The sequence below is a fragment of the Dromaius novaehollandiae genome, chromosome 17, assembly GCF_036370855.1.
Source record: "Dromaius novaehollandiae isolate bDroNov1 chromosome 17, bDroNov1.hap1, whole genome shotgun sequence".
In the NCBI taxonomy this organism is placed as follows: domain Eukaryota; kingdom Metazoa; phylum Chordata; class Aves; order Casuariiformes; family Dromaiidae; genus Dromaius; species Dromaius novaehollandiae.
In genome coordinates, this window is record NC_088114.1 from 17625142 (window position 1) to 17649387 (window position 24246).

At 50.5% G+C, this 24246-nt stretch overlaps 2 protein-coding genes across 6 annotated transcripts in view; both read right to left on the reverse strand.

Annotated features, from left to right (window-relative positions):
• OSBP2 (oxysterol binding protein 2) overlaps positions 1-4830 on the reverse strand; it is a 162347-nt gene extending 157517 nt beyond the window's left edge. For both annotated transcript variants that reach the window (XM_064522377.1, XM_064522376.1), the window contains exon 1: positions 4471-4830. In XM_064522377.1, coding sequence (XP_064378447.1) covers positions 4471-4769 — 299 coding nt within the window. In that variant the 5' untranslated portion in view covers positions 4770-4830. The remainder of the gene's footprint in view (positions 1-4470) is intronic.
• Positions 4831-9645: 4815 nt separating this feature from the next.
• Positions 9646-16958, reverse strand: IQCD (IQ motif containing D). Of its 4 annotated transcripts, none has more exons than XM_026108111.2 (4): positions 14979-16958; positions 13404-13637; positions 11571-11639; positions 9646-10317 (listed from the first exon to the last, which is right to left on the reverse strand). In XM_026108111.2, the coding sequence occupies exons 1-4, from the start codon at positions 15669-15671 to the stop codon at positions 10036-10038; spliced, it is 1278 nt and encodes a 425-aa protein (XP_025963896.2). In that variant the 5' UTR covers positions 15672-16958; the 3' UTR covers positions 9646-10035. The 4 variants fall into 4 exon arrangements, with proteins under 4 accessions (XP_025963896.2, XP_025963895.2, XP_025963897.1 ...); XM_026108110.2 differs by having other exon boundaries at positions 11571-11642; XM_026108112.2 differs by having other exon boundaries at positions 11557-11642.
• Between the last annotated feature and the right edge of the window lie 7288 nt (positions 16959-24246).

Sequence of the window (24246 nt, forward strand, 5' to 3'; positions counted from 1 at the left end):
TATCCTGTGATCCTAACAGCAGCAGCAATTTTCCAACTCCTGCCTGAATCCACTGCCTCAGCTTTCAACCACAGTCCTAGCACAAGAAGCAAGAGAAAACAGTAGGTTGTATTGGATGTCTCCTTGCTACACAAGACCTTAAAATGCTGACCAAGAGTTAACTGCTGTATAAACAAAGTTATTTGAAGAGCCTTGCTCTGGGAAACATAGCTCTTCCAGGGAATCAAACCGTCCCTCCCCTCCACACAAGCAGGATACCACAGGCAGGACAGCTAATCTGGTCCAGGCACCAGGTCATTCTCCTAGAGCATTTCCAGCACTGAGTGGAGAGCTAAGGGCTGCTACCAGGAGAGAAGCCTTTCAGGTCACAACAACGAGCAAATAACATACAGCATGCAACACTTTTTTTCCTTTTCCATTTGGCACAATTTTAACCATCATTTCTTGTGGCCACCAGCAGTATCGCTTAAGACTTCAGACACGTAAGCCACAAAAAAAAGGGCTACAAACCAATCCTATGAGAAAGCTGCTTGGAGAAGACAATGCCCACCTAGAATATCGACCAACAGCCAAAACCAACCTTTGATAAATTAATACTTTAACCTAAAGATCTTCTCTAATCTCCTTGGGAACACTTATCTGTTCAAGGTGATTAGATTCTCCCATACACACACACACACACTAATCATAGGTAATGATAAATCTGTAAGTGGAATCCTGCCAGCGCAGTTTGGAGGAAGATTTTTGATCATTACTGAGTCAAATGGACTAGCTGTGCCATGCTTAAACTTCTAGCTTCCCAGTACAGACATCGTCTTTACGCTCTAGATTTCCAAGTCAGCCAGTCAGCTTAAAAGATATGCTAACAGGGACAGTCAAGGGCAATTAGAAAAACAGAAGAAAATAAGGGCCTACTCAACCCTAAAAACACTAGTCATTCGCAAGCAATGAGAGTTATGAATACCCTGCAGTGAGACTCCCTACCTCCACAGTCAAGGAGGAGAAGCAGGGCGTAAGCGCCTCAGACTGCATGCAGGCTGAAGAGCAGCCAGCAGTTCTCCAAATATTGTCATATAACGAGATGCCAACTAAGACATCCCAAGGAAGGAGACTGATGCAAAGCACATCCATTCACATGCCTTCCCTTGCTCAGAGAGACAGCCCAGCCCTTTCTCAGTTGCATTTTTAACCATTCAAGTACTGGGCTGTGAAACACAGCTCTGCCTTTATCAGATACCAACCTACGACTGCCTTGAAGGGCCCAAAACACAGAACAGGGGTGCCAGCTTGCCCCTTTTATTTCTGTGGTCAAAAAGGGTAATGCACAATATCTTTGAGACTGGAAGGGAGGAGGTTACTCAAAAGACCTGGGATCTCTTCCTGGGCAACCACCTTGCTGTGTGACTTCTGAAAAGTTCCTTAACCTAAATGCCTCATGACAAAGGAGAGTTTTTCCCAAGACATCTTTAAGAATTATTCAGCTATTATCATCTTCCACAGGTTCAGAGTGGGGAACACACAGCATGAGCACATACACTGCCTGTCAAGCTTCCATGCAGTACATCTCCATAGATTTAGCCAAGATACAAGAGGCTTTAAATATTCAAATTAATTTGGAAAGAATATTGTAATTAGAAGTTTTACTTCAGAAAACTGTTGCTGTGAAACCAGCCAGGCAGAAAACAAGAGTTCCACCTGGCTGCATGAGAATACTTCAAGAAGTAATTCCTGCCATATGGCGCGACACCCACCTACACTCTATTACAACAGGACTTCCCAATAGGCCTCACAGGATTTTAAGAGCTCAACTCTACAAACAAAAACCTAGCAAGAATCACCACCAGACAGCTTTATAGGCTTTTTCTTAAGGTAACCTAAACAGCAAGCAGAAGGAAATTCAAATGAAAAGCTTCAATCTGAAACTGCATCAACACACTCAAGGAGGCACTTAGGCATCGCGGTAGAATTTTTCAATTAAGATGACTTTTAAACCACTAGCAAATTGAAGATTTTATTGCCTTCCTCATGTTAACCCTGAATAGTCAATAGCTAGAAGGATCCAAGTCAACACAACTGTGAAGGACAACCACCTTCTAACCTCAAATTACAAAGGCGTCAAAAGCCACTGAGGCGAGCACAGTGACCTACCATTAAGGGCATGATTTGTCCTGTAAAACCTTTTGCAGCAAATACAGAAAAAGACAACTCTAGCATGCATCTTCAGAGCTGGGATGAGTGCAAAGAACCAGCACATGAGACATGCGAACCACAGAATATCAAGAGACCTTTACAGAATTTGATTTTTACAGTCACTCTAAGAAAGTCAAACAAACAGAAGTCCACACTTTTTACGAAAGTCTCCCCACAAAGACAACATGGATGAAAACGCACTGCCTGATACCTGTGGCTTCTTTGCTCCTATCAATTAGCCAGAAGAAGTACTGAAAAATGGCAATTTATCCAGGATTATCTCACAGGAGTTCTCTGCCATAATCAATCCTAGCTGGCACTCAATGGCTAGACATGCCTTCTATGAAGAGAGCTGGTTTTGAAGAGTATCATGGGGGTTTTCCATTTGCTTAAGAAGAAAAGAGGCACTTTCCCATGTGATCTGTATTGCATTTTTGTACTCATGACTCACAACTGAATTAACTCAGTTCTCATCAAGTTTAACAATGAAAAAAAAAAAGATTCAGTAGTTCAGTATGTTTAGATCAGCCCTACCAAAAACACATAACAAGTCATCAGCAGTGCTTTACCCAAGCAGCCGCTGCACATCTGAACTGGCCAAGAGCTCCACTAAATAATTCCAGCTCGACTCTGTCACACGTTGCTCAAAATCACTTTCTTGGGTGATTTTCTGTTGTTTCAGCCTACAACATATCAAATTGTCTTAAAATAAAGTTAGCTGTCTTCTAGTTTAAAATAAAAAGAAAACCAGTTAAAGAAAACCAGTTGTTTGCTAAAGACAGACTTGGCAGCAATAAAAAAAAGCACTGTCACAAGGTTACAAATGGAGCATTAAATTCCAACAACTCTTTAAAGCTACGTAGTTCTGTAAGTCCAGACCTAAAGAGCATAAAAATATCCAAAAGGATTAAAAATAAATTAGCTGAATTACTGAAAGGTAACTAGCTTCTCGTGGGGTAGTTTGCCACAGAGCATTTTTGTTTGGCTTGGGTTTTGGTGTTTTAGGTTTTTTAGGCTCCAAGTAGCCAGAAAGACACCCTGTTAAAACTTCTGACCTATTAGCTGCCAAAATTTGAACTCAGGACCTAATTTCCAGATTTTTATTTAGATACTGGATGAGTTTATATTAACAGCTGCTAGTGACCTGAACCTCACTGATCAGAGAAGTAACAGGAACACAAACTTTGTGTTGGGAGAAAAAACAGCTTGCAGTTGGCCTTTAAAGAAAAGTCCTAATTGGTATGGTGTGTTTTTTAAGAGATATATATTTTAGAAAATTCTAACCACCTTTAATATCGGGGACCACGTCCATTGCCTGAAATACAATCAACGTATACCCCAGGAAAGAGGGTGATTGTGAAGACTCTAGTTCCTTTCTGCTCCGAGATGAGAACAAACCTGGTCGTTCCTAAGATATAAACAAAACAAAATCATAGAACATCCATACATTTATATTTTTATCACTTAACCGATGCAAAAACACAGAGAACCAATCAGAAAGGCGTTACACCGAGGATCAAAGCTTGCAGTCCCCGGTACCGGCGTCGCAGGTACCGCGCTCGCTGAAACACCAGCGGCCCGTCCGGAGAAGAGCCATCACGCCAGGCAGCAAAGAAAGCGGGGCAAGACTTTGGAGTCGTCGCAAAGCTTTATAACTTCCTTCCTTCCTCCAATAGCCTCCTGTCTCCCCGGCTTTCCTGAGCGCAAAAGTCCCGTCTAGCCGCTGTTTCTCGACGAAACATCAGCACTGACACTTGCGGGCATGGCTATTCTAAAGATTTTCAGCCTCTGCACTTTTAAAATTAGTCTCTTGCAGCAGAAAAGCAGCGAAAGCGTGTAAAATGAAATCGTAGCTCTTAAAATAGAAGGCTTATTTGGCGACACTGTTCCCATTATGATTTTTATTTTAAGTTTAGGCTAGAGGGGGGTGGAAACCAACACGGGGCACCTTTCCGCCGGGGAAACACCCCCCCGGGTCCCGACCGCAGAGGCACGGCGGGGCGGCGCGGCGCTGGCCCCCGGGGGCAGCGGGGGCAGGACCCCGCCGGCGGCGCCGCGCCGCTCCCGGCCCAGCCGCTCGCAGCCCAGATTTGCCCTAAATCGAGCGACGCCAACCAAAACCGGCGAGACTTTCGCGCTGCGCAAGGGTGAAGCCGCCGGGGCTGCGACGCGCACCGAGCAGAGCCGCAGCGCTGCCCCGGCGGGAAGCGCCTGCCCCGGCCGGGCCGGGCCGGGCGCACCGCGGGCCCCGCCGCTCCCCCCGCCCGGCGCCGCCGGTACCTGTAGTAGCTGAGGAGCCCGTTGCTGAGCACGAACCAGCGGCGCTGGTAGCCCTTCAGGTAGTTGGTCCACTTGAAGAGCCAGCCCTTGTAGGTGTCGGAGCCCGGGGCGGCGGGCGGCGCCCCCGCCGGCCCCCCGCCGCCGCGGCCCCCCGCGCCCCCCGGCTCCGCGCTCATGGCCGGCGGCTCGGCGCGGCGCGCGGCGCCCGGCGCCTCCTGGCAGGCCAAGCAGGGGACGGCGCTGAGCAGCGAGACCAGCCCGCGGGTGCTGCTGCCGCACAGCGCGGCCGCCTTCCCCATAGACGCCGCGGCCGCGCCGCTCCGCTCCGCCGGGCACCGGCGCGGGGGCGGCGCCCGCGCTCACGTGACCGCGGCGGCGGCGGGCGGCGCGCGGGCGCCCCCCGGCGGTGGGGCGGGGCCGCGCTGGGGACCCCCCGCCACCGGGACCCCCCGCCACCGGGACCCTCCACCGTGGGCATCCCACCGCCACAGTGACCTGCCACCGCAAGGACCCACCACCGTGGGGATCCCACCGCCACAGTGACCTGCCACCGCAAGGACCCACCACCGTGGGCATCCCACCGCCACAGTGACCTGCCACCGCAAGGACCCACCACCGTGGGGATCCCACCGCCACAGTGACCTGCCACCGCAAGGACCCACCACCGTGGGGATCCCACCGCCACAGTGACCTGCCACCGCAAGGACCCACCACCATGGGCATCCCACCGCCACAGACACCTACCACCACAAGGACCCTCCACCATGGGGACTCACTGCCTTGGGAGTCCCACCACCACACAGACTCTCCACCACGAGGACCTGCTGTCACAGAGACCACTGCCATGGGGACCACTCTGCCACAGGGGTGCCACCCTATGGTGGTCCCACTGTCATGGGGACCTGCTACTCACTGCCACAGGAACCCTCCATGACAGGGACCCACTGCCATGGGAGTCCCACTGCCATAGAGCCTCATTGCTATGGGGTTCCCACTGCCATGGAGACCCCTCTGCCACAGGAGTCCCACCATCATGGGGCCCCACCACCATGGGGGAACCCACTGCCACAGGGGTCCCACCACCACTGGGCCCCACTGCTGTGGGGATCCCACCTCCATGGGGGACCTGGCACCATGGGGCTCCAGCCTGTGGGTTGCTGGCCCCTGCACCTGGAAGAGCCCTGCATGTTTTGCACACCTGCCTGGGCTTGTGAAGCCTTCACCAAATTTTTCACAGGTGAAACCACTGCAGGTTTCTGTGTAACTGAGCCATGGCACCAAGTGCTGAAGGTGTTTGGGATACTGCAAAAATAAATGCATTCAAGATGCAATTCAACAGACTTGTGGGGAAAGGCTGATAAGGGCCCATACCCAGCGTGAGGGCACAGCTGGCCCCTTAGCCTGTCATCTGCAGACACAGCAAGCCCAGCTCCATATGCTCGCCCTGCTCTTGCATGCCCACCCTGAGCACTGCTAATGACCCATCAGGCCTGTGACCTCGCATATCTGAAGATTTTGTTTCTAGTGGTAACAAGAGAGGCAAGAAGAAACTTTAGGTGAGCCAAGAAAAAATAAATAGTCTTGTAACACTACTTGTAACAGTAGCCGCTGCCCCCCCTGGAACCTGAGCTCTGCCATGTGAGCCGGCTGTCGGCTACAGTTACCCTCACCCTGCCCCAAGGCTACAGCCAAGGAACAAGGATCAACCTCATCCCAGCCTGAGACCTCCTTTTCGGAAGTGCTGAGTGCCATGCGCTCCAAAGGAGACCAAGCAGCAGGTGCTTTGGCTGAGCTCTGGGAGAAGCTCCAGGTCTTCTGCAATACAGAAACTCCTAGCTAGCTCCCCAACCAGTGGCCTGAGGACCATGGGCAGTCCACCAGCCAAAGGTGATTGTATCATTACTCTGACTCCCCCTCTTAAAACAACATCTCCCCACAAAGTGGATAACCTGGGGAAGAATGAAAAACAGCAAGAAAGCTGTTGCCACAGGGACCTTTGACAGATGCTCCCCTGTCAAGTGTCCCAGAGCCCAGGAAGGCCTCCTTAGTTGCCCCCCCTCCCAGCCCCAGGGGATCTCCTTTCTCTGATCTCTCTGATCCACTCTCATCCCCCTAATCGCCTGCAGTCTCATTATGGCTCGCTGATTCACCTGCATGTGCGCGCTGCAGGCCTCGGGCTGCGCACTCATGTGCAGCCCTGCCAGCACACGTCCCCCAAACCAGGAGATCTGCCTGAGAGTCCTTACTGGGCTGTCTCTGGTCTTGAAAGCTGTGACACAGACCCCACAGTGCTGCTGGCCATGAACACGTCCCTGGAAAGGGGCATCTCGGGCAGCCCAACTCCTCACCTGCAGTGCAAGAGCCGAAGCAGCTACAGGGTCGAGACCTGGACATCCTGCGCCCATGAGCCGTTGTTTGGCAGCCCTGCAAGGGCTCACTCAGCAGTGCCGGGCTTCGACCCTCCCAGGTGGGTAAGACCAGCCCCTGGAGGCCCTTGGTGTGGAGCCCATCTGTGGCTGGGATGAAATGGAAAACAGAGGCTGTGGCATCCAATGCCTACGCACCTGAGAGCACCCTAAAAAAATGAATAAATCCAGGAGAGTGAAGGCCAGCAAGTCACCATGCTGAGCCCCGCCAGCTGGGCCAGAATCACTGCAGCTTCTCTCCTTTTTCTTTTCCCAGTCGGCGGCCCTGCAAGCAGAGGTCTTGTATGACAGCATGGCCATGGACTCACAACACAGCAAGGAGGCTGCGCTGCAAGCGGAGCTGCTGGGGTGACACAAGGCCCCCAAGGAACCCCACAGCACTCACAGGGTCCCAGAGAGCTGGCTGCAGCCACTGAATAAAGGTCTCATGAACAACTGCCACCAGTGCTGGGTGGCCAGTTTGAGGCAGAGCAGGGAGATGCGGGATTGGGGCTAGCCACATGATGAGCAGCAATGGACCAAGGTACAGGTGAAAGAACTCCCCAGTCCTGACACTGGCCTTGGAAACAGCTCCAGTGAATGCAGGGGGCAGGTGGATATGGTCTAGGCTGAGAGGGCTGGCTCTTGCTAGGCTTTGCCCCAACTTGCTGTCTCAATGTATGTTGAGTACTGCTGTTTTTCCCTTCTTCAAAGTGGCTGGAGAACCTCCAATACCTGGGAATCTCAGATTCATTTCTTCCCTTTTCTCATGATGCTTCTTCCTTATTTCTGGAAGTACCTTAGGCATCAGTGAGACCCATGTTCCCGAATTGTCTTCAAAATCAGAGACCCAGTCCCAGACAGCCCATTGGGCTAGTAAAGCCAATGTGCATGTTCCTATGGCCAACAGCTTGGGAAGAATACAGAAACCTCCACTCTATCTACCTTGCTCTCTTCAGTCCAAATGATCAGGAGTCCATTCAACAGCTCAGCGGGCCCCAAGCAGCATTTGAGAGGATCTGGAGTGAGGTTTAACCTCAGAAGATGATCCAGAGCAAGAAGCAAGAATTTGGTTCCTGCAAATGCCCCTGCCGCCTGTTAGGATTCTCGCTGCTGCCCAGTGCCGCTTTAGTCAGTATGTGCCTTCCTCTCCTTGTTGCTTGACAAAGATTGAAAAGTCACACTCCATCCTATTGCAGTCTGTCCCTGTGCGACTCCCAGCCTGAGGATCTGGGCTGGGCAGGTCCCTGGATGAAGACAGATGTAGCCAAACTCTCTCCACTGCTTTGGAGCCCTTCCTCTGCCCCCACAAACCTGTCAAGCATTTCTTCCCATTCTAAGGAGATGCCCTCGAGAGCCCTTCAGCCACAAGCTCCAGCATCTCTGGCTCTAGCACACTTTGAAACAGATCATAAGGGCAAGTCCTATGTCTGGAAATGGTTTGATATGGACTCTGAAGGCTGGCATGCTTGTAGCAGAGGGTGTTCCTGATCTGTCACTCAGCTGAATGCCTCTCCAGATAGGCTCCAACACCTGGAGGCAACTGATAGGTTTCAGACAACCCTAAGACAGAAAGGCATCAATCAGAGCATCCAACAGCCCCTGCAACACCCTGATGTCCTCTGTTGAGGGCTTATCTAAAAGCATGTCCAGATCTTCTTTTGCTAGGAACTCAAAAGCTGTGGGCATTTGTAAACCCAAGCCTCCCTGGAAATGAAATATCTCTCTTGATGTAAATACACCCCCCCCAACCTTCTCACATGGGTACTGACATCCTAATGACAAAATCTCCATGGACCTTGAAATCTCCTGTGGCTGCCAACAAGGGAAAAAAAAAACCCTCCTCTGTCCGAGGAGAGAGGAATCTCACCTGATCCAGCCTGTCACATCCTTTGCTGAAGAAAGGAGGAGGGAGAGCGAGGTGAGTGATGAGGGACAACCAATGTCCTGCTGGCAGTGGGATGTCCCCACAGTGGATGGCTTCCTGTGGCAGAGCGAGAACTGCCTCAGTGATTTCAGCACACACTTGGGATCAGACCCTGCCCATGACTGGACATAGGATGGCAAAAATCCTGTGATTTCTATTGAGCATGTAAGCAGATATCACGCTGACCCCGTGCTTATAACCAAATGGACGATGAAAGACAATGGGTGCTGCTGTGAGATCTTCCCCTCACTGTGCACTCAGGCCTTGAACACAGCTAACATCTCCAAAGACTCTGCCCTTAGCAAAATGGACCCCTCCCCACCTTGATTTACATTAGGCAGGAAAGAGCATCTCAGTCTTTTTGCTTTAAGTACCCCTTTATGGACAGAGATGAGAGGCAGACAAGGGCTCAGGCCTGCTGGCTATTTGGGCTTTGCAGCCAGCATCACTGCCCTCTTCTGGGAAGAGAGGCTGCAGTGAGGAGCCACTGAAGTCAGGGAACAAAGAGGCATCACTGGCCATCTGGCTCCAAAATGCTGCTGACTACCAGCCTTGTTTAATGCAAAGAATATGTGAGAGGAGGTGCCCAGGCCATACTGGCCTTTACAGTAACATATAACAGCCTAGTTTCCCAAAAAAATGAAACAACACTGGAAGCAGAGCACAAGTTGGACTCTGCCACATCCCACCCCTCAGATGGCCCCTGCCATCAGCTGCAAACTGCCAGGGATGATGCCTGGGCAGGAGGTCTCTCACCTCGCTCTCTGAAAAGCAATGAAGTCCTGCAGCTTCCTCCTGTACAAAGGGAAATTGTCTCTCAAATCCACATGAGGAGAAACCAAGTCAGGCACAGGGCTTCATCTTGCCCCCATAAATGATTTTATTGCCACCTTCAGTAACAACAGAATTGGGCCCTGACACATAAACACAATTTGGGCATGGGGACTAAAGCTAGGGAGAAAAGTCAGGAATCTGCACTCCATTCCTGGTTGGTCCCGTCCCTTCATCAGGAGACATCCTCCTCCTTTCAATGGCAACAGAGCTAAACCTAAAATGCTGAGACGTGTCTTTATGCCACTTCTTTGAAATACTCTGACTATGAGAACCCCAGCCCTAGAAAGCTTGGGCCTGAGTGCAAAGGCTATCTCAGCTAATGTTTTTATCTGGAAGAGCCAGAGGAGCCAGCAGCTCTGCCAGGAAGAAAGAATGGAGGAGAGAGAATAGATTTTGTGCTTATTTGTTGGGGTTCTTGCCCTTTCCCTTCTTCTTCTTCTTCTTCCTTTTCAACTTGAAGAGCGACCGGACCAAGTATCCCCTCCAGAAGGCCTGGATGCGGGTGGCAGCAAGGGTCATGGTGGTCAACTCCTCCAAATCCCGTTCCTTCTTCTTCTGACGTATCCTGCGCTCCTCCTCGATCTGGGAATACTCCTGGATAAGCACTGCATGTTTCTCCTGCAGCAGGGACACCTGGGCCTTCTCCTTGGAGTAGAGAGCATAAAGCTCCTCATACTCAGCCTAGCAAGAGAGTAGATACCAGCTACAACAATTTTAAGAGCATTCAACAGCTCCTCCCTGTATATCCCTAGTTAAGGATCTTTTTACCCATCTCGAATCCAGGGAGAACCACAACTGGCAGCTGAGCGGAGCCTTTTCAAAGGGACTAAATAGGAAATGTGTGCCCAGTGCCCAGGGAATTTCAAGAGATGCCAGGTCTTAGTATCTTCAAGCTCCTTTGAAAATACTCTCCTAATTCTCCACATTGCAAACCACATCCACCCTCAGCTGGGTACTCTGACTAGGTAGTACGCATGCAAGTCAGAGCCTGCCCTGCATATACTCTGAGCAAAAAGCCACATCACTGCAGGTAGGACAAAGCTGAGCCCAAGCTAACAGCTTTGCTGAGAAGCAGGTTATATCAGAATGGCACTGAAGCCCACCTAACATGCTGTTTACTGTTGGGTGCATGAGAAGAGCCAGGCCATGTCAGCATGCGAAGAGCTAAGGACAGGTAGTTTTGATGGTGCAACCACAGGCTCAGCAGTTTATTCCTTTCCTAATGCGTTAGAGTAAGCCACGTGGAGGAGAAGGGTTAGAGGAACACAGGGCTCCAAACATTCAGCAGATAGGAAATCAAAATAATCTGACATTGTTAAAAACAGGACAAGGTGGGGATTCTTTCTCACAATTAGCAGTAAGCTTTTAGGCCCCTCCCCACATTTTGCTTTGCAATCCAGCAGCTTTCATCCAGCTCCATAAAAAGGGTAGGAAAATGAAAGCATCTAGGGCCTTCTCAAAGGAGAGGTTAAGGGGTGCTGACATGATTCTCAGCTTGTTACGGGTAATTTGGATACCAAGACAGTGGTTTGCAGGCTGTTAAGTCTACAGGTCTCTCTCAAGTGGGCCTGGAAAAACAGGAGCATGATTTGGACACTGAATAGGACCAGTAAGATTAAGGATTGAGGCAAAAGTGAAAGCCCTGTTCTCTAACAGCAAGTGGACATGTCTGACAGACTGGAAGTAACCCATCAGCCTCCAAATACTGTGGGATTTAACAACAGGTGTAACTTTCCCTAAAGTAAAAACAGCAGAGAACTCCTGAACACATAGGTAGGACAAAGGAATATTTCCTTCCAAAGCCCATATTTCTTCTGGGTGGTAGATTGTCCCTCACTTCCATATCCTCCTGTGTATGATCCACACATCCATTTGGACAGTGATCTACCTGGACGTATCACCTCATGGAAAAGCCAATACCTTATAGAGGATACCTGTTTTTCCCCCATGTCCGCATCATATTTCTGGATCCACTTCTCAATTTCCATCTCTGCTTTGCACTTCTTCTGAAACAAACAACAGGATATGTTACTTGCAGGCACCTGAAGCCTGACAGAAAGTAGCCTGAGTTAGAAAACAGTGTGGCTTTGAACCCCAGCATCACTCCACTTCAGTGTAACACCTCCTCCTTCTGGCACACCACCTCCAGCTGACAGATTTTGCCCCTGGTTTGGGGATTCTCTTGGGTTCTGCCTCTGTTCCCTGAGGCCAAAAGGGCCATATTTGGTTTACAGCATGGGGCTGGGTGAGGGCTGAGTACTGAGACACATTTGAAAGGTGTGCTCTGTGGTAGGAAATGAACACAACTGATGGAATAAGGTAAGTCATCAACAAACTGGGGAAACCACCCTCAAACTGAAGCAGTAGGGAGCTGCTAAACATGAAAGCTGGACAGAAAATACTCAACAGATGGAGCTTCTTAAAATGAAGAGAGTTTTCTAGCTGCAAAACAGTTTAACAGCGGCGTGACCCTGCAGTATGACTAGGTAAGGCCAGTTTACCCCCAGCTGCTGTATTCACACTCAATGGAATCACCAAGAGGAAGATCAGCTAGAGCCCATCGCATGAGCCACACGATTTCCTGTGTGACACTGGCTCAGGATGCCCCAAGGGCTTCCAGGCCATCAGGAAGACAGACCTGGCACTTCCTAGCTATTTACACCAAAAGTACAGTCTTGAGCCACCCAAGGCTAGAGCACGTGCTGAGGAAGGGGAAAGGAGACTTCTGTGGTCAGTAAATCTCTCTCTCTTTCTGCCTGAGGACTAGACTGAGCTGAGCAGCTCATCACAAGTACAGCAATGACCTGAAGCCTCAGAAGAAACTGGCTGGTAAAGCCACTCTACTAATGGAGGTGTAAATGGGTTGCTTGGATTTTGTACTGCAGCTCTAACTTGCATTTGACCCTTTGTCACTGCCTGGCCCCACTGCCCCTTTGTCCTACCAGGGCTGCATAGTTCAATGCGAGAGTGAAAGATGCACCATTACTGGTGTGTGCCCTCCTGCCCACAGGAGTTCAGGGTTTGTTTGGAGCAAACACCATATGGGGTAAAATGAGGGGAAAAATTGCTCTGTCTTTTTCTAGCTCCAGATTCTCACTGCCCAAAGTCACCAAGATGCTCTGCTCAGGACAGTTGATACAGAGGCTTGAGCCTCTTGTCTGCTGCTCTTATTTCCTCCTTTTATATCTGCTCAGCACTGTGATAAATCACACTTCCCTCTCATTTGATTCAACCGTGACTCCTTGGATTGTGTCTCTTAGCAAAGCACCAGACAGACTGGGAATTGCTTAGCTTCCAAGACCAGCTGCATTCAGTCCTGGATACTACAAACAATAAACTATAAAAAATGGCTTTATATGCAGCCAATATTATGTTTGCGCTGTTTACTCCATGCCAGCTCCCTTGTTTCTTAACATATGCCTTGCCTACTTTGCAGTAGCCTTGCTGCCCTGAATTCTGAGTGGAGCACAGCCTGTCCAGCGTGCAGCGTCGCAACAGAGCGGAGAGGTGTTCTTAGAGCTAAGTGAGCAGACAGGGAGAAAAGGAAGACTTGTGAGCACGCTACCTCCTTGGTGTCGCTGCAGGGTTGCTTTCCACTGAAATCAGCAGAGCATTAGGAGACAGCAGGTATATTCTGACAAACAGCATACGCATCCTGCCAGGAACTAGCAGGAGCCAAGTAACTAGTAGAAGCAGACAGCAGCCAGACCTGACAGCAGTTCAGCAAGGTTTAAACTTCCTATACTTAAGCTCTCCTTCCACATTACCTTTCTGAGAACCAGTTCTGATTCTCGATGCTCCAGTACAAGCATACAGAGTTTTGCTCTTAGCTGCTGAATGTCCTCCTGTAGCCTAGCACACCTGGCCTGAGAAGCTCGCAGCTCCTCTTTTTGCTGGTTTTCCCCTTCCTGCATAATCTGCAGGACACTGATCTTGTAGTTGTTGGCCACATCTTGCAAAGAGTTTTTGAGATCTTTGATCAGATTGTCCTTCCTGTGAATCTAGACCCAGAACACAAGACAAAGAAATACCATCAAGAAATGGAGGGTAAGGTGAGGCATTTTGGGCAGGAGAAATTACACGTTTGCAGAGATTGAGGTGATGTAAGAGTAGACACTTCTGCTCTGGTAGCAACGGAGACCTGCATTTGGACAGAACTCTGATCTAACCATTTGTAATAATCACAAGATTTCCACTGCTGGCATAGGGAACAGTTAGGTTAACACAAGATGCTTTGGAAACCTCTCACTCTTCCTCTGTGAACCTGTGAATAAGGTCAGAGATTGAATGAGCCATACTGAGACCCACTGGCACTGTAATTTGAGGAAACTTCCACAGGTGCCGACCCATCTGAACAAGATCCAAAGTCAGAGCCACTGGACGTAGCCCAATGGCTTCATCAAGCTTTGCATCAGGCTCAGAGGGACAGTCCTGGGGACTCAGCTCAGTGGGCTGCCTGCAAAAGAAATACTCAGCTGGGACTAGCTGAGATAAAACAGGTTTATTTATTATGCACTGGACAAGCTGCCAAATTGCACATAAAAATCTCAAGTGTCTCAATTCACAGATCTCATAGGAGTGGAGGGAATTGGGAAAGCAGGCCCTTCTTTCCATTAGTACCATTCAGTACAGTCAGCATATGACAGAACTTGCTCCTCTGACCTCTTTTGCCAAAAGGAGAAAGAAAAGAATACATATAAAACAAGGAATTGCTTGTCAGGAGTTCAGGGCTCAAATTCATTCTCAAATTCTGGCTCACAGAAAGATCCTGGGCATGTCCATTAGTTTATCTGTACCTCTGTTGCCTTCAGTGCAGAAAAGAAGAAATCATATTATCAGGCATTAAGCATACATGTTCTAAGGCTGCTAGTATTACAGAGTTGGAAGTCATAGAAATGTTGGTTTTAAGCAAGCGTGAAGGCAGAGTAGATATTAAAAATGCATTTTAATCAGAACAATCTCTCCTTGGAATGACTTCCCACCATTTCATCGGCAGTGAATAGAGCCTCCCATTGGCAGTTTACATTGTGGCCCTGCCAAAATACTATTGCAGCAATTTGTGCCTGTTCTACAGCTCCTTTTTAGACTCGGTGATTTCCAATGTGATTTAAGCTGCCAGTGAGAACAGGATAAAAACATGTGAAATTTAAGTTTAAAAATCAAGCATGAAATAAACCTTTTAAATTATATTTTGCAATGAAGTAAGTATCTTTTAATTTAGGATTTGGTTTCCAAATCATCACTTCCTATGTAGGATCTGCAAGAAAAGGATTATTTTTTAGTTTATCAAAATTTTGCTTCATTGATCCTTTGTCAGAAAACATATTCCCACAATATCATACCTTTTCATCTCGAGACTGGATTGTTGCTGCCAGTTCTGCCTTTAAAGCTGTGAGTGTTTCAGTGTTTTTCTTAATCCGGAGGGAGATGTTTTCCATGAACTGAATCTTTTCTTTCTCTTCTAAGGGACTAGTCAGGAGTCTCTCATGCATGAAATTCCTGAACTCCCTAAAGGCTTTGATAAACGCTTCAGCTGATAACTGTCTTGCACAGACTTCGTATTTCAGAGCCTGACAAAGCGAAGGGTTGGCCAGCAAGAGTCTCAGAATATTTCTAACAGAACTTTTCAGATGTTGCTCTAGCAAGCAAAGACAGTCCCTCTGTTCCTCAGCTCTTGAGGTATCCTGTTCCTGAAAGCTGGAAAGTAGGTGCTCCATTTTGCTTGAAAGCTTTTGGTGCTCCATCAGGTCATTTGTGATCTCAGGTCCCAGCATATCAGCAAACCTATCCAGAGAGTCAATAATACGAGGGATCAAACTGCTCAGTTCCAGCTTGACAATCGTCTCATCCAACACAGATAGGATTCTTTGGGTTTCATGAGTATCAAGTTTTGACCGACTTGGATCTAACATCCTTATGGCATCTAACCTGATCACTTCCTTCTTTGGAGTCTGAATGCCTTTTATCAAGGGCTTGTTTCTTTGCTTCATGTCCTGAGATGATTCTTGGAGCACAGCTGGATTCCCTGTTGCCATGGCATCAGTTAAATACTTCTGAGCTGAGTGTTTCAAAGTCTAGAAGGGACACAAAATCTTCTCACAGGGTTAAGACCACAGAGAATGACTCAGTCAAAGTACATTAAGGTCCTTCTACTGCTTCTGTGGCAAATTCTTCTTCCTCAGATTTTATCTCTAAAGGAAAGTTTGATGAGAGCATTAGAGAAACAACATTATTTGGGAAAATGCGGGAGTTTCAGATTACTCTGGAGTTGTCACTAAGTCTAGGCACACAGTCAGGACATTGGGGTTTTGCATCAGAACTGGTCTCTATCCCAGAGATGTTGTTAAACATCCAAGTGTACTAGAACACTCATGGGAAAGGAAGAAAAGTAATAAATTCCCTGCTTTGAAGGATGATTGGGAGAAAGCTCCCAGCTCTTTCTAAGTAACAAGTGGAGATCACCGATTGCAGCTCTGCGATCTTTAGAGGTGCATGGAGGGGACTTGCAGGTCTCTGGGGCCACCTCAGAGGGAAGGGCCGGTTTCCTGGTGGGAAACATGCTCCTTCATCCCTTCAGGCCTGGCGCTGCTGGAGGAAGGAAGTGCAAGAGCAAATCCCTGCCTGGAGGGGCTGCGCTGGCATAGACAAGGGCGAGGGGACGGGACAGAGGGGGCAGAGGACAGCTGCATACGGGAGGGTGACAGGGAGTGAAGGGTCTCCTGGATGTAGGTCTGAGGGCATCAGAGTGCTGGGGGATCGCAGGGATCCCCCGGGCATGGGTCAAGGGGAGAGTCAGGGAGCTTTGGGGGGGAATCCCCTGCATGTGGGCTGCAGGTGTGGGGAGCCAGGGGTCCTGGGTGCAAGCAGGGATCCCCCGTGTGGGGGCCCAAGGCCTGGGGGGAGAGATGACCAGGGTGTATCTTGGCGGGGAGGAGCGGGGAGAGTGTCAGGGCCCAAGGATGTGACGGGCCAGGGTCCATCTCAGCGGGTCAGGACCCAGGGGTGTCGGGGCCCAAGGACCCCGGGGTGCAGAGGCCCGGGAGCGTCACAGGGGCTTGGGGTCAGGGGCACAGAGGCCCGGGAGGTGTCTTGGGGGTGTCAGGGCCGAGGGGGGCTGGGCCGGGGGTATCGTGGGGGGGTCAGGCCCGGGGAGGGGGGCAGGGAGCCGGGCCTGGAGCGCGGAGGCCCCGGAGGGTATCGCGGAGGCCGGGACCGGGGGGTCGCCGGGGCCGCGCGGGCGCTACCGGGGCCCCGCTCCCCCGCCGCCGCTCCCGGTCCACCCGGCCGCTGCCAGAGTCTCCTCGGGTTGCTAGGAGACCGAGCACGGGGGGCGGGGCGCGGCCCAGCCGACAGCCTATGGCATTTGTTCCGCTTTGGGGGGCCGCAACACCTTGAGCCACTCAGCGCTCCCCTCCGCGCTTGATGGGCAGCGCGACTGTCCAATGAGAAGGCCATCTGAGGGCTCCGGGCCGCGGGACCGATCCGCGGCAGTGAGGGGAGCCGCCATCTTGGCTGGGGGCGTGAGCGCTGGAGGATGGCCCTACAGACGCAGGAATTTGCATCAGTGGAAAGGGCACGGGAGTTTTCCACACGCTGGTCAGTCCTTGCTTTATTCTTGTAACAGCTGTTTATGAAGCAAGGAACAGGCCAGGCGAAGCAAGTCTCCCTTAATGATTTGGCATCAGGCTCTATTAGCAAATCCGAGCTCACAGCATGCCTTCTCTTCAGACCCCCCCCCCCCCCCCCGGTACACCAGGCAACACGTTCCTAAGAGCTCTAAAAATAAGCTTAAAAATAAACTTCATAACCCCTCTCCCCTCCCACAGGACTCAAGTCTTCTAGGCCCCTTGCAGGTGTAAAAGAGCGAAAGCAAAGTAGGGAAAACACATTTGCAAGCCCATGCTTGGGTCCCCTTGGAAAGGGTTTTTCGTGTAACCAGCACGGCCTCGTCTCAATGCAGCCCCTGATCTCATGAACGAGGCATCAGGAGTAGCAGCAGGTCACCACCAGCACGAGTCACTCACCGCTGCTAGCCTGAAAACAGGCCCTTTGCCTCAGCCCTGATGGAAAGAGACCGCTCAAGAGTAGGGATGTGGTGCTGAAAAAAAGATGTTTCAAGGTCGCAGGGTGCACATACACATCAGTCAGGCCAAGGTTACAGAAATTCAGACAATGTAGCAAAATTAGACTGGGCAGAATGTAAAGTCTGTGGGGATTTTAAAGGTGAGAGCATCAGCGACCAAGAAATTACCCTAACTGTACTATTAAGGAAGAGTAATTTTATATCACACTGTGTTCAGGGCTATTAAAATGCTAATAAACTCCGGAAGGCTCCTGCTGATTAAGATGCAGATGCCACACATGCCCAATTAGTTGATTAGCCATGAATTAGCGACATCTGCAGAGAACATACTGGCCCTTCAAAACTCAGTGCAAGTCCTGCCCTCGCACTGCTGAGGGATCAGCAAGAGGCATCCATGGAGGGAGAGGAAGACTTGGGTTTCCAGGAGGAAACCTGGCAACATGCCCAAAGCCAGCGCTGGTCCAAGTGAATGTTTCTTTCTGGGGAGGAAGGGGCAAGCGCTAAGCCCCCCTGGGCTCAACCACTGCATAGGTTCAGAGGAAGGTCTGGCTGGGATTCAGTGCAATGATAAGTCTGGATTTAAGAGAAAAACAGTGCAGCCACCAGCACAAAACCCTAAGCTGGTACATACCTAGCCTGCTGTGGGTTAGAGTGGTAGCTCTAACTCCAAGTGTGGGACAGTCTGTCTTTCAGTTTCCAGCAAAAGCACAGAGCTGTCCAGAAACACCATCTTTCATGCCCTAACTAATTTGTCACTTGTGATCTTGTGATTATGTCAGATCCAAATCAGCCAGGCTGTGCAGGGTTAGCAGGAGATCCACGGCTTTAGCACAGCAGGGCCATAAAATAACAAGGATGGCATGCCACTGATTGGATGTTTTCCTAATGGCATACTGCAGTCATCACAGCAGAGAGAAATAGCCCTGGAGACATGGAGAGCTGCTGCTTTTCCTGACAAGGATTTCAGGAGCAAACCCTGACCCCAGTGAAAGGCTGTCACTCTCCCTGTAGACATTTTGGCAATTAAATCAGTCTTGAAAAGAATGCCTTTTTCTTTCCAAAGCTGATGAGCGTCTTGATTGCCTCATTTGAAATGGGCCACTGCTCTCTGAGAAATGGAAACTCTGGTTTCCTTACAGCCATGACCTGGAGACAGCATCAACCGCTGTGACTAATTGTCAGCTGAGAGTCCCGTGTGCCCTGTGCACGCTGCCTGCCCAAAGGGACAGAAGGATCCTTGGAACATACAGAGGAGAGAGGAAGAAAAGGGTGAGCCTGTGGGTCGCATCCAGACCTCCTCATGGAGCTCTGCAGTTCCCTCCTGGATTTGAGGAGGAATCAGAACTGTGTGGGCAAGGGAGCTGTGCTGGGTACGCCTGAGCAGGAAAGGGGGAGCTAAGAGACTGTGTGCGTGGGTGCAGCCCAGGCACGTTGTTCCCCACTGTTCAAGCCTGGCTGTGTTCAGATGCAAAGGTCTCTGTATATCCCCTTGTAACTAAACAGCTGAACATCAAAGACCTGCCTGGCCCCGTCTGCGTTTTCACCTCCCCATTTGAACCACTCTTCGGATGTAGAATTTATAACCACTCACTGAAAGGCAGTAATTGTCTCATCCCTCTCCACTGTGGCAAAGAGAAGGCAAGGCTCAGCGTGTGTGAGCAGGCAGGCTCAGCTGATCAGCGTGGAAAGCTGTGATCCACCACCATCTGGGTTTCTCTAAATCAGTTCCCTGCCTTGGTTCCTGCTGCCACGCACCCAGGGAAGGGACAGCAGGGAGGGGGATAGATTACACCAGTTAAAACTGATTGTGAAATGATGGCAAAAGAGCAGAGGCACACAGAGATGCCAGGCTGCAGGGTTACCCTACCCCGGCCCAGTGTCACTGTAGGGACAGTCCCCTCTTCTTCTTGGCCCTGACTGCAAGTCCCTGCCACTAACCTTGGCTGGCTGTAGCCAGAACACAGCTGTGGGGTAGCAGAGCTGATCCACTGAAAGCATCTTCTGCTCTTCTGCACCCCAGCTCTGAAGCCGTGAACTCCCATCGTGCTCTTGGCACCGGGCTGCTGAGCTGAAGTGGACAGTGTTTGGAGGGATGAGAGCACCTCACAGGCTGCCACCACCAGCGCCCTGCGGTATGACCATGTCTGACGCTGTGTGAGGAGCTGCACCCTCAGGATTCCCTTGCAGAAGCCAGTTGCACCCATCGCTGAGCTGTGCCGAGCCTTGCATCATGCACTGCTGGGAACTTGGAGCTTTGGCACCAAACCAGGCCCTGGGGAATCTGTGGGACTGCCTGATGCCTGACCACTGCGCTCTGCTGCAGCTCCAGTTTACTTTTACTAGTTCCTACATCTTGCCATGAGAGCAAGGATGTGATCTTCACCCATATTGTGAACAGGTAGGAGCGACCCGCACTTTCCCTTGCCTCCAGAAGCCTGTTAGAAACACTCAGGCGAGGCTCTGGGAACATAATTAAAAAAAAACAGTATTGTGTCCCTTTCTCAGTGCTTATTTTCTATTTCTTGGGGGAGGGAGAGGGAACATTTCAGCATTCTTTTTACATGCAGAACTGTCTTTGACCTGCATTCCTTCCACATCCCTTGCCAGCTAATGGGTTGAATGCAGGTTAGCTAACACATGACGGGGCTTCACAAACACCACTTTGAGGATAATAGTTCCTATTTCTGTGACCTCCAGGCAAAAGGGCCCAGAGCAGTTCATGGTTGCACACTGGAAATGAGACCCAGCGCACCAAATAACACTGCTGGTATGAAGCATTATAGCTGCTTGTTCAGGCACAGCAAGAGAGCAAAACAGGCTGAGCTGGAGAGGAATCCTGTCCAACCTCCCTGGGGGGTGGGGGGGGGGTTTAAATGGAAAGCAAATAACTTGATGAGAAACAGAGATTTCATAGTCACACTGGGGGCCAGATTGTTTAAAATGCCTGGAGGGCAATGGGGATGGCTGGAACAGATAGGGGAGGTGTCACTGGCCCTTGAGGCTGCAAGCTTTGCCCACTGCTCTCCAGTGCCAGCCTGGGAGGACCTGATCCAGCCAGCCAGCAGCCAGCAAAGACCACAAACGTGTCCCGGGCATTGCTGACTGCCAGGCACCATCGCACCATCCAAGAAACAGCTGGTTTCTCAAGGGGGCTCTGGTGCTCTCTAGCCCTTCCTCCCTACCTGTCACAGAACCGCAGGTCCTTCAGCAGCTCTCCTTCAGGAGGATGCTCATCTGCATGCACAGCTCCAGCGCTGTACACTCCTCCAAGGCCAGCAGCTGCTCCAGGACATGGGGCCAGCAGCTGACTCTGCCTCTCTGTCTTCTTCTTCCAGCACAAGACAGGACAGACACCCAGACCTGTCTCACACTGCGGTCCCAGGAATGTGTGTCTCTTCCCACATTGCCCATTGCCCTGGCACCTCCTGACATCGGGCAGATGAGCGGAGGCTGGCTGGTGGGGGGGACTGGCAGCCATTCCCTTCAAAGACTTGGAGATGATACAGACCCCTTCTCATGGCCACCACATGACCAGTCCCACAAGAGGTTCCTTGTCATGCTGTACGGTCCTGGGCATAGAAGGGAGCCCAGACCCCCAGTGCCACCACTGCCCAGGTGTGATGCAGAGGAAAAGACTATGTGCTATTATGTGAGGAATGAGGAACTTTGACTCCTTTGCCTTCTCCATAGCTTCAGGCAAGAAGATGACCCTGGTGCAGGAGTCATCTCAAAGGTGTATCAGTGATCTGGTCATATGAAGACCTAAGACCAAATCAAAGGCAGAAAGAGCTCTTCTTTCCCTGTAGAAGCAAAGCAGGCATCATACTGGGAACCCATGCACATAACAGGCAACAATTAAAATTTTGCTTCTCAGGCCACTTTCTCCTGCTCTTCTTGCTGTTGAGGAAGATAATAATGATGCAATGCACACAAAAAGACAAGCTCAGTGAAAGCTGCAGCACTGATTTCAGGAGACGTGCCCAGTAGTTGCTATTTCTTTTCTATTGCACAGTCATCTCAGGGGTTTGCAAAGCCTGTTCTCATTTCAGTGCAAAATTCTGTGATTCAGAATTCAGTGAACATACGTGGTTGATGTTATCAGTTATCTTGAGTTCCCTTATGCTCTACTTCAGAGCCCTGCTCTAAGGAGCTCTTCATTTTAGTGTCTATCACAGCTCACTGCAACTTGCATTTCTTTGCCATCCCGGATTTTCATAGTCTGTGCTCTAATGCAACAAAAAAAAATCCTGAGCTCCATTTAGCAGAACTGTTTCAGTATTGATACCAGTCTCCTAACTTACTCCTGTGGAGAGAGGACTAGGGGAGGGCTCAGTATGTGTTTGAGCTCCTTCAATCAATGGACAGAGCAGGAGAGAGAATAAGTTTGCAGTCCAAACTTGAGCAAGCGGGCAGGCAAGGAGCTGCCTGCTAAGCCAAACACAGATAGTTCTGCCCTGCAGTGAGACTGAACAGAACCACTCCCAGATGGGCACTGCCTGTACTAGGTCTTGCCTGCATGGAGCTATGGGCAAGAGTCATCTGCCTCTATTAACACTGCCCCAGGGCATCTCTGAGCACTGAATGGTGTGCGAAAGCTAGGACATATCAGCCTCTTGCTTGGAGCCTCTTCAGGTGAGGAAAGGGCCTGCAGATACATCCCTGCCCAGATCCTGCCCGGCTTTCTTCAACACACAGAGATCAGTGATCAGAGCTGCCAGGGAGCTGAAACATGGGTTATATATCAGTGCTGGTGTCCTGCCACCCCAGCAAAGGACTGGGTTTCTTGATAATTCATCCAGTCCTGGATGGCACCTACCCTCCAGTTCTGACTTGATGCAGCTGCTCGCCTGGCAAAGGTCCAGACAGGCTGGTACCTCCCTCTCATCCCAGCATAGCCCCCTTCAAGTGATGAGCATAGTGCTGGCACAGCTCCTTGTTCCTTCCAGGTCTGGCTGAAAACACAGATTTCATCAGTTTGTGTGAAGGCAAATATTCTCTACCTCTTGACACCAGTCTGTCAAATACTGGGAGGTAGCAGGTGCCACCTTAGGACTCTGGAGGAGGCAGTGAGCTCTGCTAGGGAAGGATGGAGAACTGGAGCCAGTGAGTCTTTCCTGATCAGCTCACTGTTGCCTTTACCTCTGCTCTATCTATACAGAGAAACCAGTGAGTCCCTGCAGAAAGGAGTCTGCTAAAGAAAGAAATGTAGTGGGATTATTAGAAATTTTGAAGCAAACTGACTTTTAAACTGAAGATGGGAGAGGGCTGGAGGAACCGAGCTGGGTGTGCAAAGTAAGAAGCCTGGGAGCACCAGGCTCCTTCTTGCTGGCTGGAAGCAGCAAGGCAGGAAAAGAGAGGTGGAAAAGGGACCCTGGCTCAGCCAGTAGCACCCTCTGCAGTCAGCTGTGGGCAGCAATAAGACCAGCTCTTTAAGGGGAAAATCTCCCTGGAGGTGTAGGGTTCATTGAGTTCAGAGAAAGTAATTTGATCCATGAGAGAAGCATCTGCCTGCTGAGTCTGCAGCAAGTCACCGCCTCCAATCTCCCAGATATATGCCAGCCTCTTCCTTGCTCTGCCAAGTGGGAACTGCAGGTGCTTGCTGGCTAGCCTGGCCCACTCAGGACATGCTCAGCAAGTATACTCAGTCCCTGCAGAGCCAGGTCTAGGAACCAGCTAACGCCCAAAGGCCCACCATGGCAAATGGCACAACTACCAGTTGTGAACTACTAGTTCAGCTAGTTTCAAGACCAAGGGGCTGAGGAAGTAGGTGAGGCAAGTGCAAACAAGGGTCTTAACTGGGCCCGTGGCCCAGGCTTTGCCCCAAGCATGGTGCTGTTCATACTGGGGACAGCTGCTGCATGTAAGGGCAGACTCCTGCAATGGGGATACTGGGATCAAGGACAGCAATGAACATGAAGCAGAGTGAGGCGTCTCATCCTGACAAAGAAGTTCTTGTAGACTGGAGAAACCACAGTTGGTGACTGGCCTCTTCCAGTACAGGGAAGACAGGAGGATGCACAGAGGGGCTGAGTTCTGGCCTCCTAACCTCCACATGCCAGAGCATGGTTAGATAAAGAAGCACCACAACCTTTTTGCTCTCACAGCAAAAGGGAAAGGACATCCCCTGCTGTCACTGGGTGCTGCCAAGTGCCACAGACCATCAAAGACCTGCCACGACCCTGGCAGACACACTGGTGGTGAATGGGGACTGTAGGCTATGTGTATCACCAGAATGAGACATGGCCAGACATAGGACAGTGCTGTGAGCCTACCAGGAAGGGGGGGCAGCCATCTGTTGCCCTAGACAGCTGCACATCGCTCAGGGATCCCCATTCCACACACAGTGGTTGCCATCTCGGAGATGGATGTATGTGGCTGTTACCTTAGCAACGAAGTTGAACTATTCCTGGGTTGGCTGCACAGCAGAGCAGAGCTGAAAACGCCCGACACCTGGACAGGAGATTGATGGAGAGGGGACAGGGCTGAGGGCTCTGAAATCACAAACTGGGGAGAAAACAAATGAACCA

What these genes read in the sequence shown, in the direction of transcription:
- IQCD (XM_026108110.2), bottom strand. Translation starts at nt 15,671, where the DNA reads ATGGCAACAGGGAATCCAGCTGTGCTCCAAGAATCATCTCAGGACATG. An exon ending in TCCAGTCTCGAGATGAAAAG is followed by an intron (nt 13,638 to 14,978) that starts GTATGATATTGT and finishes TTCTGGGTCTAG; the next exon opens with ATTCACAGGAAGGACAATCT. An exon ending in CGGACATGGGGGAAAAACAG is followed by an intron (nt 10,318 to 11,570) that starts GTATCCTCTATA and finishes CTCTCTTGCTAG; the next exon opens with GCTGAGTATGAGGAGCTTTA.